The sequence below is a fragment of the Lynx canadensis genome, chromosome C1 (assembly GCF_007474595.2).
Source record: "Lynx canadensis isolate LIC74 chromosome C1, mLynCan4.pri.v2, whole genome shotgun sequence".
In the NCBI taxonomy this organism is placed as follows: Eukaryota; Metazoa; Chordata; class Mammalia; order Carnivora; family Felidae; genus Lynx; species Lynx canadensis.
The window spans coordinates 209581900-209600515 of NC_044310.1; the positions used below are offsets into that span (position 1 = coordinate 209581900).

General features: G+C 42.1%; 1 protein-coding gene across 1 annotated transcript in view; it reads right to left on the bottom strand.

Moving 5' to 3' along the window:
- Window positions 1–18616, bottom strand: part of COL4A4 (collagen type IV alpha 4 chain) — a 95952-nt gene that overhangs the window by 15411 nt on the left and 61925 nt on the right. The window contains exons 20-27 of the mRNA XM_032594123.1: window positions 17969–18073; window positions 14523–14687; window positions 11439–11528; window positions 10308–10471; window positions 5533–5605; window positions 4256–4362; window positions 1753–1936; window positions 291–359 (exon numbers count right to left, since the gene is read on the bottom strand). Coding sequence (XP_032450014.1) covers window positions 291–359; window positions 1753–1936; window positions 4256–4362; window positions 5533–5605; window positions 10308–10471; window positions 11439–11528; window positions 14523–14687; window positions 17969–18073 — 957 coding nt within the window. The remainder of the gene's footprint in view (window positions 1–290; window positions 360–1752; window positions 1937–4255; window positions 4363–5532; window positions 5606–10307; window positions 10472–11438; window positions 11529–14522; window positions 14688–17968; window positions 18074–18616) is intronic.

Below are 18616 nucleotides of genomic sequence, written 5' to 3' on the forward strand. Positions count from 1 at the left end.
AAATTCTCAAAGAGCAGACATTTTTACTGATTTGTGATCAAATCAAGGTAAATTTTGTTACACAGAGATCTAAAAAAAATTAAAAACCCACCTACAGGGTGCCCAAACCAGTAGACTAGAGTCCCAAGGGAATTACCACTCATACTGGCTTCCCATAGTCCCTCAAAACCCGGTAAGAGTTTTAGAAATATCCTCATTAGTTGCCTGATGATGAACTATTGGTTCATCTGTCTTACTAGTTCTTTTACTCTGTGGTATGTGTAAAACAGTTAACTTCTCATTGATCATACCTGGAGCTCCATCAAAACCCGGAGGCCCTGGCCTCCCAGGGTAGGTTACGTTACAAGCAATTGTATCGCCTGGAATGAAAAAAAAAAAAAGTGGCATTCACACAACTGATAGCCCCATGTAACATGAATCCCAAAGACAACTCAATCAAGATATTCTTTTCATGTAGTATATGTGGCATCCAAGGGATAAGAGGACCCCAAGTATCGTTAGATCACTTAAACTACCTTTGTTCTGAATTTCTAGAAGCTCGGTCCTGAAATCTGAACTTCAACGGTCAGACAGCTATAAACATAGGGGGAATAGGAAAAATTCCAAGAAGTATCAGTTTTACTAGCCTAGAAGAAAACAATGCATTTATAGGCTCAATGATATCCAATACAATGGAATCAGAAGATTTGGTAAAGCAGGAAATCACAGCAACATCTGACACTGAGTTCAGAAGATCTGACTCCCAGGTTGGCTGTGGGAGTGTGTAGATGATGGGGGGCGGGGGCGCTGAGATATTAATACCAGCTGCCATTCAGGGAGGGGCTACCATGAGTCAGTGGCCTCAAATGTATTGTCTCTTGAATTTTTTTAATGACTCCGCAACGTGATCGTTGTCACCCGCCATTTTCATGGTCAAGACAGTAAGACTCCGAAGCTTGTGCCTCTCAGTTTCCTTCCCCTTTAAAATAGAACATTTCTCTTTTCTCATAGAAATAATTATAATGTATTACTTCATATGCTCTCAAATCAAAAATGTACCAAATGAATAAAAATACTGTTATATTTTGATGGGTCCAGAACCATAATCTTAAACCTTATTGAGGGCGAAAATATTGCCTTTCTATGTTGTTGAAGCAAGAACCAAAGATATTATTTCATTCTAAAACTTCGCAGTTAATAACGTAATCCAAGGTATATGCACATATTGCAAAAGAAAAAAATCTAAATTCTTTCTCCAGCCTTTTGAAAAGTTTTCAGCTATAATACTGCAAGTCACTTTATTGTTTAAATTCAAATAACTGTCAAATATATTTGAAATCCTTTCCTTTTTTCTTTCTAGAATGCCTACAAATGGGTTTTCAAGGACAGTGATGTATTTTTTAAATGAAATACTGGTGTTTTTTATTAAGATACACTGCATTGTCTCAAAAGACTATAAACAAATAGATATTTTGAATATATATGTAAATTTAATGCAGATTGCATAAGTTGGGATTGAGAAATGGATGAAGACAATTTTGGCATGCTAGACAAATAATGCAACAAAGACATTTTAGTATTTTAAGAATTTGTTGTAAATATTGATTGTGCTGTAATGCTTTTATTTGTCTGGCAATATTCAAGGTTTGAACAGCAGCCTGAAGGAATTTTATTTAGTGGTTCTGCTACAATAGTTTGGCCCCAAAGAGGGGATCGCTTTAGCTTCTACTATTTTCCCCCCGACATTCTGTAACACAAAACCTTCAAAATTACCTTTCTGACCCTTCAAGCCCTCAAGGCCCCTCTCGCCGGGACGGCCTGGAGCTCCTGGTGGCCCTCTTTCTCCTGGTGGCCCGGGAAATCCTAGTCCTGGTTGTCCCTTAGGTCCTGTTCTGCCCGGGGGCCCCGGCGATCCAGGAGACCCTTTTGCACCTGGGGCTGCATCTTCATGATCCCCCTGGGAACATTTGCGTCGTGAGTCAACTACCAATCTTTGCAAGTCCATAAACCCAAAGCAGCCATTGCCATAGTCTATAGAAGCACATGGAAAAACTTCATATTTCCAGTAGACAGTTCCTCAATAGCAAACTATTAAATCACCAATAGATGAGTAACTTAGTTTCTTCTTCATCCTTTACATAAAAATTTACAAACATATAGATGCTATGGCTGGGGGGTCCACCTCAAATACAGAAAGCTGTGTTATGTACTCAATACAGAATTTAGAAATTTTTTGTTAGAACAACTCTCTAATACCAAATATAATGAAATACAGAAATATGTCAATTGAGGGAGGTAAGAAAGAAGGCTTACAAGCTGAATAAATAAATTCTTAGGTCCTTGAAACTGTTTTCCTGCATTCTTATGAGAAGACACAGGATAAACTCAATCACCCTCCACGCCTGCAAGGAGAGGGCTGAGCAACACTTCCTTCTCCTGCTTTAAGAATTTGACCTTTGGTTAACCGTCTAGTTCTGTTCCTCTGGAAACTTCCTAAAAATTGGATGTCAAATATATTACAAGGCAACATTGCTTATGGTAACGTCAATCCCTGGCGGCAAAACTTGCATCTGGTCTGGAAAACTATGAAGACCTGTGCAGAGTCCTTGCCAGGGCTCCCTTGAGCGGTGGTTCCCTGTGGGGTCTCCACAGGCCGTGTCCCTGTGGGGCAGGAGGCTCTCAGTCAACGCTGCTGGCGCATGTGCTGCGTGTGGATCTCGTTTCACTCTCTCCCGCCGAATGAACAGCTACCAGGGGTCTTGCATACGAGCGACGCACGTCTGATGCTACCCTGCTGGCAAGCTGAGGGCTGTGTCTTCTGTCTTCCCGAGTAGCCTGGTCTCACATGTGGGTGATGACAGTCTTGTGAATCTGGATTGGTTCAACGAATCTAGGAGGACCGCTCTAGACCATTATAGAAACCCCTCACCTAATGCGACCTAGGGTACGTTTGGGTTTTTCACAATTAGATCGGAACCCGAGGACCATTGCCACTCAGTGACGTTGGCTTCTAGATAGTTCCTGAAGCGGAAGAGTAAACAAAACAGGGATTGCCAAATCTAAGGCAGACTTCGTTCATGATTATCATGATACTTGGTATCAGCCGAAAGACGAGAGAGACTTCTGACCATCTACCCTGGTTTGACTTCCAGGCTTCTCTTACTCACATACCATCTGTCTGAAGGAGCGCCTATAAATCAGAAGTTAGTCCTTCTCTATTACGACACTGTTGATGGCAGGCAGCACAGGCTGGTGAAAGCAGCACATGCTTTGGCATAAGACAGACTGGGGTTCTCCCTGCGGTGTAGTCTACTCGACAGATAGGTGACCTTGAGTAACACACCCTCGGCCTCCATCTCCTAGGATAAAATGTGAAAGCGGATTGCTCTTTGGAAAATTGACGATGTGGGGGCGCCTGGGTGGCTCAATCAGTTAAGTGTCTGACTCTTGGCTTCGGCCCATGATCTCATGGTTTGTGGGATTGAGCCCTGCATCGGGCTCTGCAGCTGGTAGCATGGAGCCTGCTTAGGATTCTCTTTCTCTCCCCCCTCTCTCTCTGTCCCTCCCCAGCTCTCTCTGTCTCTGCCTCTATCAGAATAAATAAACTCAAAAAAAAAAAGAAAATTAATGATGTGAATAAAACATAATGTAGGCATCCAAACATGCCTCATGTACCCGTGATACTTTAAGTTCCTAAGCCCAGGATCATGTCTCATTGTCTTTTCTTACGACCTCCGTAACCTCCACATGGTCTCCACCCAAATCATGTTTGAAAAATGCAAAAAATATCATTTGTCGGTGGGGTTTTCCATCAACTAACATGTCAGTTCAGATTTGCACCAGTTCACCCTCTCTTGTTTGTCACTTCCCCTCACGTGCTTCTTCACCTGGGGACAGAACTGAAGGTCATCATCAGGACCTGTGTTCTATGCTCCTCCCTACAGAGTTAACTGAATAGGCCTGCAGCCACTGGGGGCTTTGTAGCTAGATACAAGGGCCCCGGAAATAGATAAACACCATGATAATGATACAAAGACCAAAGACGGGACAGAAAGTCATGCCGTGAGTCAACTGTCACTCAGGATTTCAGACCATCTGCACCTATGCCACACCTTTTGTAACAGTCATCTTTTTCTGGCAGTCAATGGAAGGTGACTCTGATTCACAGCACATGACACTTTACTGAATTACAGTTTTAAATTGAGAAGGGGAAAACAGATGCTTTGTGACCATATAAGGAAATGAAACTCTACAGCCAAAGAAGAATTATACATACCGGGGGTCCCGGATCCCCCCTTTCTCCAGGAAGTCCATCCCGGCCATGTTGTCCCTGTTGTCCTGGAAATCCTGGGAGCCCATCAGGACCCCTTTCTCCTTTCTGCCCTGGGAATAAAGGCCAAAAGATATTCAAGCCCTTCTCAGCAGCTGGGTGAAGTAGAAGGAAACACAGGACAAAAGGTAAAAGCAATGACCTTGCCTCCAGGTGGGCCGGTAGAGACTCCCCTGAGTGTCTCCATTGACTAAAGCCACATAAAGACAACCACACAAAAGTCATAGGGAGGAAAGACAACTGCCAAACCCACGGGATCTCTTATTTGGGGAGCGCTCTGCCGAGGAGGTTGTGTAAGGAGGCACCAATCACATGGCCGCTGTGTGTGTGGTGCCCAACATGGTACTCCATCCCCTAGCAGTGGTGAATGGGGAGTAGTCCGTGGCTGCACGCTTGCCCCAGTCTAGGCCAATCTTTCCAGAATTGTTTTGTTTTTCAAACTGGAGCTGAGAAGGTAGAGCTAGCTCTCTTCCTTTTTGTAAGAACTTAGAGCTTCTGCTAGGAAGGGCAGTCTACCCACACAGCCCAGGGAAAGGTAGTCTCGGGGAGAAAGGCAGATGGTGCAGTGCCCTGGACGCAGCTGTCCTGGGAGACTACGTCTAACATTTCAAATTTTGTTTGGCTGAGTCAATAATGTTTTCTAAAACTACTTCAAGCTGGGTTTCTGTCATGACCAAAATAGTCTTGATGAACACAGGATGCCATAACGCACTGAAAAACTGGTAGGCAGGTCAAAGGAGGTCTTGTGTCAAATCCAAGTTCACAGTAATGAAGATTTAAATAGGTGGCTAAAGGAGCATCTATATTTTCAAATCAGAGATAGAGGATTTGATGTTCCACATTCTTACCGCTCTGTGAAGGTCAAGGAATATTATTTTTTATTTTAGAGAGAGACAGAGAGTACGAGAGTGCACAAGTGGGGTAGAGGGGCACCGGGAGACAGAGACAGAGAATCTTAAGCAGGTTCCACGCTCAGTGCGGAGCCTGACACGAGGCTCGATCCCATGATCCTGGGATCGTGACCTGAGCCAAAATCAAGAGTTAGTCACTCAACCAACTGAGCCACCCAGGAGCCCCGGGCCAGGAATATTTTTTTAAGCAATCTGAACAATCCTGTGTCTTGTTATAGAATTGATCTGTGGTCACAGGGAAATGAATACAAGATGAAAGTTCATCTATCATTCATAAAAATGGCAGGGAGCTAAGTGATTGACTAGACTCACCTTTCACTCTTGACACAACCATGTCTCCCTTTTCTCCTTTACTGCCAAGTGGTCCTGCAGCACCGGGTTTTCCCTTGGTGAGAAATAAGAGGAATGAATCAGTTTAATTATGATGGGTCAAAAGTTATTTACCTACATCTAATCTCTCTCTTCTTTCCTTCTAAATCACCTATTCCAGATTCTGGTGTGGTACCCTTGGTATCACTCTCTTCCTTACCTTCTAAGGTGGGTCCTACCTTACAAAACTGAAGGTCTTGACCTGCATTTAGAAGCTTGTGGAATCTGGATAAGGTCTGTACCAGATTCAACAGAAGCATCTATCATTATCAATTTCCTGGTTTTGGCAACGTACTATGGTTATGTATGCTATCATCGGGGATGCTGGGCGAAGGGTCCATGGGAACTCTCTGCGTGATTGTGTAACTTCTTTGAGTCATAACATAAAATTTATCTCAACATAAAAATTTATAATCAAATTTTTTAATTTTTTTAACGTTTATTTAGTTTTGAGACAGAGACAGAGCATGAATGGGGGAGGGTCAGAGAGAGAGGGAGACACAGAATCCGAAACAGGCTCCAGGCTCTGAGCAGTCAGCACAGAGCCCGGACGTGGGGCTTGAACTCATGGACCACGAGATCACGACCTGAGCTGAAGTTGGACCTGAGCTTAACCAACTGAGCCACCCAGGCGCCCCCTATAATCAAATTTTTTAACTATCTTGAGCATTTTAATAGAATGAGGAGTAAAGAAGAAGGTAGGTTAACCACAAGAGCTGCCACTAAAGCCGAAGGCAGAGGTTTAGGGATAAGCTTGTGATATTGAGGGAAACTGATGGGCAAGAGGAGGGGAAATAAGAACCACGGTTACACAGTTGATATATTTCCTCTATATAGCAAGTAAACAGCTGATTTTCACTGATGGGCTCATCATCTTTTGACCTCAACATTGCTCTGAGACTCACTGTTTGGGTCATGGTTTTATAAGTGTTACATATTACTGAATATTAAGCCATGTCAACAATCTGGAAACCTACCATCAGCATATTAGAGTGGCCAAGCATCATAGTAAATACAGCTACAGAAACACCATACATAACTTAAGGTTACTTATCAGGTGACCTTGAAAGTCAAGAAACACAGATAAGAATTTAGACGGAGGTAAAAATGACTGAGAAGACCGTTTACTTTTCCCACACAGATGCCACCTTGCCTTATTTTCATACAATCTAACAAGTTCATGCAAACTTAACCTGCTTAACTGGCACTTTATAAGCAGTTAACTACTAAGAGGAGAAGAAGGTAACAGTGGAGATCAGTATGATGGCAGCATTAAGTAGTAAGAATGAAGAGGAAGACAAAACCGTACGCAACAGGCATAAAAACCCAAATGGCAAAAATGCTTGGGAGCCATGTGATGTAGAAAAAAAACAGTTCCACACACCCACTCAACTACCCCCACCCCATCCCCGCCAGGGGCGTCACTGTAGTACAGCATCCTAGGTAACGATGTCTATGTGACATCAAAAAGGCAGGTGGAACAAATTTCTCAGTAGAAAGAGCTGGAATAGACAGAAAAGGAACTTTAGAAATCGCAAAGTACTAATATGGGTTGAGTGTTGCTTAAATGCTTATTTTTCCTGTATAGACTAAGTCATAAGTGACAACATGACAGGTCCAAAGTATATGAGACACAGTGTTCAGCCCAAGAGGCAGATAATGAAAACGCCCTTCTGATGGATAAACTATCAACACATAAAACCATTCATTTAGCACACGAACCAGTTTCTCTCCAGAAGGAGAATGCCAGTGGAATGCTTAATAAATGAGACCTTGGTGTCCCGGGAGTCTGAGCCGCTCCTTAGTTAGCCATTGAAGACTTAGAATGTACTATAAATTTCTCTAATGCTGCGCAGATATAGAATATTCAGCACTAGAGTCAGATCTCAGACTTATTTGAGCTAGTGAGAGAAAAAAAAATAGATAACCAGCACTGGTTTTGGATTTCACTAGAGAGACATTCAGTGACAATCTACAAAGGGCCAGGGAGTACTGAGAGTAGCAAGGACACAACAGTTAACAGCAGACCGTCTTGCCTTCATGGCACTTAGAATTAGATTCTTAGTGAAACAAATGTTGAATCCAAGAGATTCTTGGGGCAAAGGTTCCCAGCAGCTTTGGGATCAAGGCTACTTGTCATTATTCCAAGACCTGAGACATTAAATACATATGTTAATACAACAACAAAGTCTCAACAGCAACAAAACAAATTCCTCTCTGCCAGCCGTGTAATAGTTGTTTAAAACATGGTCTAGATCAGGGATTTGAGCCACAGATGCCCACAGGGGCCGTGCCTAGCAAGGGAAGCAGATGGATGGACAGCCCGGAGCCAGGAGCACCCAGCCCTTCTACATGCATGGTCACCTCTCAGCTCCTGGCAACTGTGGGAATGCACTGACCCTGTGTTAATGAACTTCCAATTTCTCAAGGGCCGCCATAAATCTTATTAATAATACAAAATAAAACACCATGAAGACAAAACCAAACAAGCCAGTAGGTCAGATTTAGCCCATGTCAAGTCCATGACCTTTGGTTTGCTCTACAACTCATCAGGGGCAGTGACCCTGCTCGATCACTGGTGTATCCCTTACAGCCCTCAGAATATGTTGCTGAACTGAATTCTTACCCCGTTGTTATGTCCATTTTATAAATGAGGCACTGAGGCTCAGGAAGACCGTAGAGCTTGCCAGTGTCAGAGTTGGGATTTGAAAGTGGATCCACGTGCCTCCCAGTCCCCATGCTTAACATGACAGCGTCTTGGTAGGAGACCCCCAACCTCAGACTATGGCAATAAATACAAAGCTTTGTTCTAACCATAAAAAAAAAATGTAAAGAACCTAAACGCACTTTTCTGTTTTCTATTTGCCTACCAATCTGTGGCTTCTGAGGCCAGGGACCAGCTGCTGAGAGAGGACATGTCCGATAAAGTGAGAGCATCCACAGTGATCGTCTGTGGTTCCTCTGTGCTCTCTCTTTGTATCCATTCTTTTCCCCCAAACACTTTCCTTTCACGGTGCCTCGTGGTATAAGGATCTAGTCCCCAGCTGTAACCACACTGTGATGAACTTAATGCAGAGAAGTCATACGGACAGGATCATGTACAGAAAAAAAGACATCCGAAACATTACCTGTCCTAAGACTAAGCCGTACAGCAGCCGAATGACATAAAGCTCAGCCAGGACAACCCTGGGCAAACTAGCAATTCACACTCAAAGAGGCTAGCCCTGAGAAGCAACTCAAGAGAAAGCCATAAAAATATTTTAGAACCAGTATCATCTTCTTAAGGAAGGTACCACTATAAAAAATGACTGTGCTCAAATGCCGAATGGAAAAAGCAGACTATAAAATGCAAAGTGCTTAACAGCTACGGCCGTGTTCATTCAACATACACGTATTAAGGAGTTAGCTTCTTGTCAAGCAGACTTTGTGAGTGTTTTGCAAGCGTATTGAGGGTGGTACTGAGAGAGGGCCTAATTGTCACCCTCACTTAAGGCTCTCAGACTGGAACCTTATTGTCATGGCATGTCCCAGGGAAAATGGAAAAGAGGACATTCAAGCTGATGGGTAGGCTCCAGGTCCCCCCAGGATTAAGGCTCTTTGATAAAGAGGGGACAGGCAGGCTGTGTCCAGCCTCTTAGGGCCAGTGAGTTTCTTCTGAGGAGTCAAGTTGCTGAAAGGCTGTGCCTCAACTCGAGTCACTTGTAATGGTCAGCAGATGAGAACCATTTCAAAACAGATCTACTCTGTGGCACGAAATATCACATAAACGCTGACAAAGCCAATGTCTGTATCTCCACCTTGGACCTCGCATCGGAATCTCTTACTTGAATACCATCTCACTACCCTTCAACACCTCGACCTGCTTGTCTGATTGGCACCTCAAATTTAAGATGGCCCCAATGATACTTCCTTTCCCCACTCCACACCTACTCCTCACATTGGCTTCCCCATTTGGGTCTTATCCTTTACTCTTCTCCTTCTAATATCCCATGTCCAGCCCAACAGCCAATCTATTAGCACCGACCTCAAAACATATCGAGAATCTGATCATTTCTCGTCACACCCAGCACCAACACGCTAATTTGTCTACCATCATATTTCACCAGGACTATGCAGCAGTCCTCCAGCCCATCTCCCTCCTTCCCTCGCCCCCCGTTATCTGTTCTTACCAGAACTACCATAGTGAGCCATTCGAAGCTAATGTCAGCCATAGAGCATTATGTCTGTCTCTTCTTAAAACTTTCCACCGGCTGTTCCCTGTCATCCAGAATAAAAGCCCAAACCCAACGCACCCACCAAGCCCCGTGCTCCACAACCCCACATAACCTCCAGCCACTTCTTTGTCTTCATTTCCTCCAGCTTTTCCCCTCAAGCTACATTAGATGGTGATGGCCTTTATCATCATCAGCCATACGTACTCATCTATTTGCTACCCAGCATGCGTCCCTCCCAACCCCAGGAGTCCCCAGGAGGGTACAGACTGTGCTCTGCTCCCTACTGCATCCCCAGCACCTAGAATGACACATGGAACATAGTAGGTGCTCAATAAATATTAGTTGAATGAATGAATGAACATAGACGATTTTTTTTGGTCATTAATATATGTATAGGTTCAAAACATAAAATATATATCATACTGTAAGTCAGAAAGAGCTACAGTTGAATTTTATCTCTGTCTCTTTTAACTAGAAAGATTGTTATTGGTAAGAGCTACTCACTGGTGGTCCTGGAGATCCTTCAGCACCCGGAGGGCCTGGATGACCTTTCTCTCCAAGCCACCCAGGGAGCCCCAAGTCTCCCTTACTACCCTGCCTCCCAGGAAGTCCCGGAGGGCCTGGTGGGCCCATGGGACCAGGCTCACAGGCACAGAGCCCCGCGTTTCCTAGACAGAGGATAAAAGGCAGCTTTGTCATATTTCCTGCACAAAATCCCAAAAAGCCTTTACTAAACAAAACCAAGAATGAAAATAAGAACAAAAAGGGTGTGACGTACATGGTTCTTATCTCCCATAACTGATAACATGTGACGTAGCAGGGGAGGGGCACTGTGTAGGGGTACCTAGGCATGGTCTACGTGGGGCAAGTGTATCATTTCTGGACAAATGGGGTATCTTGGGTCTTTAAATAAACTCATTCTGATAAACTGATACCCAATTTTACTGAAGGAACTTTAAAATAAGAAATCATATTTTTAAAAGTTTGAAAGTCTTTTATCTGGTTCCTGCTGAAGAAACAACAAAAAAAAAGTGGGTTAGAGCATAAACTCTAAACAAATAAAGAAACAAAATAATATGTGAAAAAGGATTACTGACTGCATTGCCTATTACAACTGATAATTCACTACAATGCGTTTTCTAATCATCAGGACTTTTAGTCAAAAAAAAAAGCCTTTCAGATGGTCAAACTCAGCTGTGTTTATGCTCTCATACCCACCTGTTCCAGATGGTCAAAAAGGCACCAAACAATTTACAGTGGAGAAACACTGAGACACAAACACTTGATGACACGGGGAAATAGGGACCCACAGAGAGAAAGTGAAATAAAAGATCAGTACTTTCTCATCTCCGCTTCTTTCAAGGAACAAAAAGCACCTCATGAAAAAAGTCACCACTCTGAGGCAAATTTCACAGCAGGCAAGGGTCTCCTTTAGACTCTCAGATACAAAGACTTGACTTTGCCTAAGTTCTAACCACATCATAAGCACGTGATGAAAAGGGGCACTCAAGGGGGTAACTAAGGTGCGTATCGCATCGAAGTGAAATGTTCCATTGCCCACTTCATAAATGCCTCCAACCCCCACCCCCCATAAGCTATTGTCTTCAGGAAATCCTACCTTTGCTGCATACTTGCCTTTTTCTCCTTTTGAGCCTCTTCTTCCTGGAGGACCCGCTTTGCCTTTTATTCCTTGTGGTCCAGGGTGCCCGACACTACAATATATAACTTTACAGTGGGAAAGGGGGATGGGGCATAAGAGAAGCACTCAGTTTTTGTGAATGTCTTCCAAAGAACAAGTGCAAGTGTCTCTTGCACTCTTATCATCCCCTGAAGCCCACTTTCTTCCATCCCTTTCCCAAATTTCTTTCTCTCTAACATAAGAATATATAAACAAATAGACCATACAATTGTCACGGCATGCTTCTGCTCCCACAGCCATTGATAAAGCCATCCTAATCTCAACCCCAACTTAGTGGGTTGTAGAGAAAGGTGGACAAAAAAACAAAGACAATAAATAAACAACAAACAAAAATAACTGTGCAGCAAACATCCTTTTCCCCTTCCATTATGAATAATTAACAAATTAAGAAAGCTCATAAAAGCAAAAATTCAGAGATATTTGATTAAGTGTGACAGATAAAACATAAACAATAAGTTCTTTATTCTCCCTGAATCCCAGTAAAACAGCAAACAGTAAAATAATATTATAAAAAGGTGTAAGCTCACAAGACAAAAAAAAGGGGGGGGGGGAGGTAAGGAAACAAAGCAAAAAGTGTAAAAGAACCTAGCAGACCCTGAAAAGCTGAATTCTAAGCAGGCAGTGGGGAAAGGGAACAAAGAACACAATTTACATGAGAAATCTCTCCCAAAGTTCAGGAATTGGTACCTTGAAGTAGAATGACAGTGCCCCAAACAGGAGGACTGGTTAAAGAAACAATTTAATCATAAGATCCCCTTCTCAAGAATTACAGCAGCAACTATGGCCCCTCAGAATTGGAGGAAAGAGACAACGTAGCAAGAAGAAAACTTTGAAATAAAGTATATGATTTTAAAAGTAGATGAAGGAAAGCATTTCACCTCTAAAACATGAATAGATTGCTACAAAAGAAAACATTGAGGGGCTTCCTGGGTGGCTCCGTTGGTTGAGCATCCAGCTCTTGGTTTCTTCTGCTCAGGTCATGGTCTCATGACTTCATGAGTTTGAGCCCCACACCAGGCTCTGTGCTGACAGCATGGAGCCTACTTGGGATTCTGTCTCCCTCTCTCTCTGCCCTCCCCTACTCACTCTGTCTCTTTCTCAAAATAAATAAACCTAGAAAACTTTTTTTTAAAACATTAAAACAGAACAATAGCAACAACAAAATCCTTAGAAACGAAAAGAAAACTACTATGAAAGTAGAAATTGAAAAATTCTGGAGCAGAGATGTAAAGTGGAGTTGAGGAAGTCTACGAGAAAGTGTTACAGAAAAATAAGAAGGTGAAAAGTAATAAAGAAACATATATGGTGGATTCACTAATAGGCACATATGTAGAATTCAGAAGGAGAAAACGGGGGAAATGGAGGAGAAAGTATCTTCAGGGAAACACTTGAAATTTTTTCCAGAAATGGAGGATTTGTGTTGGCTAGAACTTGCTCACTGAGCGCCTACGAATAAATACAGATGTGCCCACACAGAGGCAAGTCGTTGTGAAATTGAAGGTCATTGGAGAAAAAAGAAAAATTCTGTAAGATTTCAGAGCAGAAAACAGATTTCAAACAAAGGATCAAAAATCTAAATGTCATTGAACTTCTTCAGCTCTAGAAAACAATGGACAATGCCTAGAAAAATGTATTTCCAATCTAGAATTTTATATTCAGCCAAATTATCAACCAAATTCCACAGCAGAATAAAGGCATTTTCAGACAGATAAAGTATACTTTTTTCAGGACGTATGATGATGGATATATGAGATAGAAGTATGATAGAAATATGTGAGTTGTAGGTAACAAGGGGACCCAGAGAGAGGGAGAAACAGAGACAGAGGGAAACATAAAGAGACAGAGACAAAGAGAAAAAGAATTCCTGGTAAAGGAAGATTTCGAGACAGTGTCTGAGATGGCTTAAAATTGCAACCTGACCTAATTTGAACAGGTTAAAAAGCTCCAGGAGAGATTTATTCAAAGAGATAATACTGATAAAGTATTTCATGAGTTAGAATGGAAATTTATACAATTCTAGATGGTTTGAGGTTAAATTCACAGTAGGCATATTGAAAAGCAAGCAAACACACACAAAAAACCAAGACTACTCTTAACAAAATGGTACACTAGAAAAGTAATAACATACATTATTGGATGGCAGACCTGGTGAACAGCATTTATGTAACCATTCAGTGTAAATACTGAATATTTTTATGTAGTCAAAACTAAGAGAATAACTACGTTGAATAGGCTTTGGGAGTAGAAAATGTGCATATGTGCGGTGGGGAGGGACTGAACAAGAGCTAATTTCATCCTCTATGGAAGGAAGTGAAAAGATAAGTCTCAAAGTCAAGAATCAAGAAATTGCAATACAAGGTGGTGCCTGGGTGGTTCAGCCAGTTAAGCCTCCACTATGGCTCAGGTCACGATCCGCCCTTGGGCTCTGTACTGATAGGTGGAAGCCTGGAACCTGATTCAGATTCTGTGTCTCCCTCTCTCTCTGCCCCTCATCTCCCCAAAAAAATAAAAAGAAAGAAAGAAAGAAAGAAAGAAAGAAAGAAAGAAAGAAAGAAAGAAAGAAAGAAAGAAAGAAATAGTAATACAAGCACATTGAAGGGCACTAGAAAGGCAAATAAAAAAAGATTCCCATGACTTGTGCGAAGATAATTGCCCCTGGGGAGGAAGGAACAGAAGAAGGGGTTGGCTAGGATGGCAATTCTTCACAACAGGCTTCATAGAACTGTCTCTTCCACCACCTCTATTTATATAACTCTGATAAAAATTAAAACGACATTGAAAAAATAGAAATTGTAGTAATTTACAAAACTCTATCATTCACACTTAAATCCTCTACCGTATGCTTTAGCTGATGTGATCTCCAACATCAGTCTACTCTTTTGTATTATTAATAATACTAACTTGGCTCATGACATAATGGATAATGTTAAAAAATATTCAGAAAGCCACATTTTCTGAATGACACTGCAGATACCACATGCAACATAAATGCCAGTGAACGTGAATGAGGAGCACTTTACCATCTGATCCTGGAGGGCCCTGCAGTCCTGGAGCTCCAGGCAACCCAGGTGGTCCCGGGCTCCCTGGTTTCCCTGGAGTGGAATCAGCTCTCCCGGGGATACCGGCTGCCCCTGGAAATCCCGGGTGACCAGGAAACCCTCCTGGCCCAGGGGGTCCCATCATGCCTCCAAGAGAAATTGAGAATGAAAACCACATGTATCTCTCAGAGTAAACAAACTTTTTTTTTAAGAAGAAATCAAAATCCGTACATTCTTCCTTAGACTGTAAAAATTTTTAAAGGAAAAAAATGTATTTCAAAACTAACTTGATTTCCCAGCCATAAGAATACCTCACCTTCTTTGAAATAAGCCCACAAGTAGAAATTTTGAGGAATCGGATTTTCTTACTTTTTCCCTATTATTTAGGGTTATTGGAGGAAAAAACACATATTATTTAATTAAAATTATTATTTTTTCAATCTTTCCACTTTGATAATTTGGTTAAAAATAATCTGGATGAACATATTAGCACATGTAGCAAATAAAAATATGGACTCACATATCATCTCCATAAGATATAGAATACCATACCTTTCATAGCAAGGTAGGTTGGGGAGAGGCATAGAGGTGCTGTATTAGAACCCTATCTCTCTCTCTCCAGCCACACGTAATTACACACGCTCCATGAATGTTGAAATGTTCAGTGTGTTCAGGGGTCAAAGTGAGTAAAAGCTAAATCCTGCTTTCTTGTGACATCTGACCCTCTTACTGGGGGCTTTGGCTAAAGACAGCAGGAAGCCTTCCTGTGAGAAGCATCTTCTTTCTGAGCATGAATCTCTCTGTGGAAGATTATAGTTTCCAAATATGGCTGCCATGGTAGCTCTCATCCCTCACACTCTTGTTCCCCTCTCCTTGAATGTGATGGGATTTTGTGATTATTTGGACTAACAAAGTACAGCAGGAGTGATGCCATGTACAAAGACGATGGCTACGTCATTAAAGATGATTCAGCTTCTGCCTTGTGAGCTGAAATGCTTGGGATATGGAGCCACCATAGAAGCAATATCACTGCTCTGAAGCCACCATGCTCTACAGAAGCCTAAATAAGTACAGAGCCAGACAGAGAGGCCATGAGATTAAACAAAAGAAAGAGGACAGAGATGCCCAGCCAGTCCTCATGTGTCCGTTGCAGCCACATAATGGTGATGAACATCCCAATCTAGAATTGCTCAGCTTAGCCCTTCCTGAATTCTTGAACCACAGCGAGGGGTAATATGATGATTGTTGTTTTAAGCCACTAGGTTTTGGGTAATTCATTCAGCAATAGACAACAGAAACCCTGTCAGTAATCAGTAAGTAGCATGCTAACTAAATTAATGGCATTCATTATAGTGTGCATATATGCTGGGGCTTTGCATATATTTTCAAACATTAGCCTTACTCTTGAAACAATCTTGCAAAGTTTGTACCTTATAGATGAGGCACAGAAATTTAGACCAATAATAAATAACATGGCTAACGGCATTCTAAGAACTGTTTACATATTGCTTCCTTCAACCCTAACAAGAACTGCACTCTAAAGAGGAGAAAACTGAGGCACAGAGAGGTTTCGTAAATGCTTAAGACCACACCACTTGTATGTGGTAGAACCTGGAATGTTTTTAGTCCATAGTGTAAACACGTAACTAGTTCAGCATACTACACTGAGTGGCACGGCTGGGATTCAGTCACAGGTATCTGACTCCAAAACCCTACTTATCTCATGGTAAATATTTTAGATGATTGTAAAATAAGCATAGCAAAGGCTATGAATATTGGTGTACTTAAATGAAAGGTGTTCCTGTTGACTTGGCTGTCACCTTGTCTTCATGTCATTCCTAAGACTTGTCTCCAAACCTCCACAGTCACTGGATGCACCTGGATGCTACCTGGTGTCTTGCCCCAGTCTATGGAAAATGCTCGACCACTTTCCAACAGGGAAAATGGGCTACGGTGTATGGAATATAGCACCTTGAGCACCCATGAAATCAATTCAGTTGTGGCCAGCATTAAAAATTTTTTTTCAAAACAAAAGAGTGGCATAGAAAATAGAATACATTGTACCCCAAAAGGTATTCTTTTATGAAATTTGTGTTTCAATCATATGTATATGTGGATACATATATGTGTGCAATGTAATACAAATGCAATGTAATACTAAATATATTTTTTATAATAGATTGTAGTCAAGACTTGAAAGCCATTGGGTTAATTCTTTAAAAAAAAAAAATCTTGTGGAATTAAGAGGCTTTCTGTTATATTCAGCTTTCAATCTGCTAGAGATATGTGTTGCTTACTCCCACTGGGTTTTTATTTCAATCTGCTAGAGCCACTATTTTATTATAAATATGCCCAAAAGAAGAAATCTAATACCAGAGGCTAATGATTCCTGACCAACTGAGTACTGTCTACACAACTTAGATAGCCCTGGGTCAATGAAGCCAAGGCTACGGTATCTACAGATTAAATAAACTAAACTTTGCCACCTTTGTGGTCAGTTATCAGATCCTACAAAGCGGAAGCTAGATTCATAGAAAATTAAAGAACTTTGTAGTTAACAGATGAATGTCAGGAAACTTTTCACTCCTCAGTAAATATAACAAGAGACACAGACTGGATAAAATTACGTCTATTCAAGACTTTCTCCTCGCACATTTAATGAGTTCTCCTGAGTTCCCAGAATGCAAATCTCCTCTACTCTTCTATTCCTAATCTTACTTGGGAATATTAACCAGCACAGCACTTGAAGGAGTTCAAAGTCCTATATCAATAGGATTCTTTCCCAGGCACTTCTGCAACTTGATTACCATGAGCTGTAAGGTTTTGTTTTCTTTTGTTTTGTTTTGGAGGGGGTACTGATTTTGGGGGGAGGTGAGGACTGTTGTTTTGGTTTTGTTTTTTAAATGAAGGCTGAATCACAGTTTTATCTTTTAATTCATAATTTGTGTTTCCATCTTTCACGAAGAGGAACTCAATTTTCACGAATAGATGTCAACAGGGAGAGCCTTTCCAAGAGGATGGAAAGACCTGAAAAAACACTCTGAGCCTGGCACCAGTTTCCAAATCTTATCTGCCTCTGACAACTTGCGGGATGCCTCTTATACCCACAGATTCCTCACCACACCCCCGAGATGCTGACTCAGTATTTCCAAGGTACAGCTGAGAGATCTGGATTTCTTCCAAGTAAGCCATTAATTGGCTTGAGTTCAGTGGTTCTTAAGCCGTGCTCTACACATAGAAGTAAGAGGCGCTTTGGTAGCAGCAGATGTCTAGGTCCATGCTCCAGAATGCCCAACATTCTTGATCTGGGTGGGGTCAGCCACCAGTTGAAACGCTCCTAGTTGACATCAGTATCAGCTAGAGTTGAGAACCTCCAGGGAGGAGGAAGATGTAGGAAATCTGGCACAGAAAGGCCAGTGGATTTCTACCTGCACAGGTTTCCCCTGGTGGTCCTGAGGGACCAGGGGGACCAGGCGGTCCAACAGACCCCATTTCTCCATAGCGGCCAGGGCGTCCCGGATCCCCTGGAGGGCCTGCCCAAAACAACAACCCGTGTCAGTGTAATAAACGTATATATACATCTTAAAATTCACACACAATTACTTCTTGTGAGGCTTGGTTGAGTACAACTAAGAGATTGTTCTTGCAGTTTCTCGGCACAGTTAGAAATGCAGGATCTTAAGGGGCGCTTGAAGGGCTCAGTCGGTTGAGCATCCGACTCTTGATTTTGGTTCAGGTCATGATCTCACCATTCATGAGATTGAGCCCTGCTTTGGGCTCCATGCTGATCGTGTCAGCCTGCTTGGGATTCTCTCCCTCCATCTCTCTCTTCCCCTCCCCCACTCGCGCTTGTGCTCAAGCTCTCTCTCTCTCTCAAAATAAATAAATAAACTTTTTAAAAAATGCAGAATCTTCTATCCCTTCTCTGCAGACACATGAACCTTGAGTGGCACTGTCTCTCACACTGACTTGGGTCACTTTCTTGGAGGCAGCATCTTGGTAGGTCTTAGATGGTTTGGAAACATTTTTTAGCAATTAAAATTAGAAGGGTGACATAACAAAAATCTCTGCATACA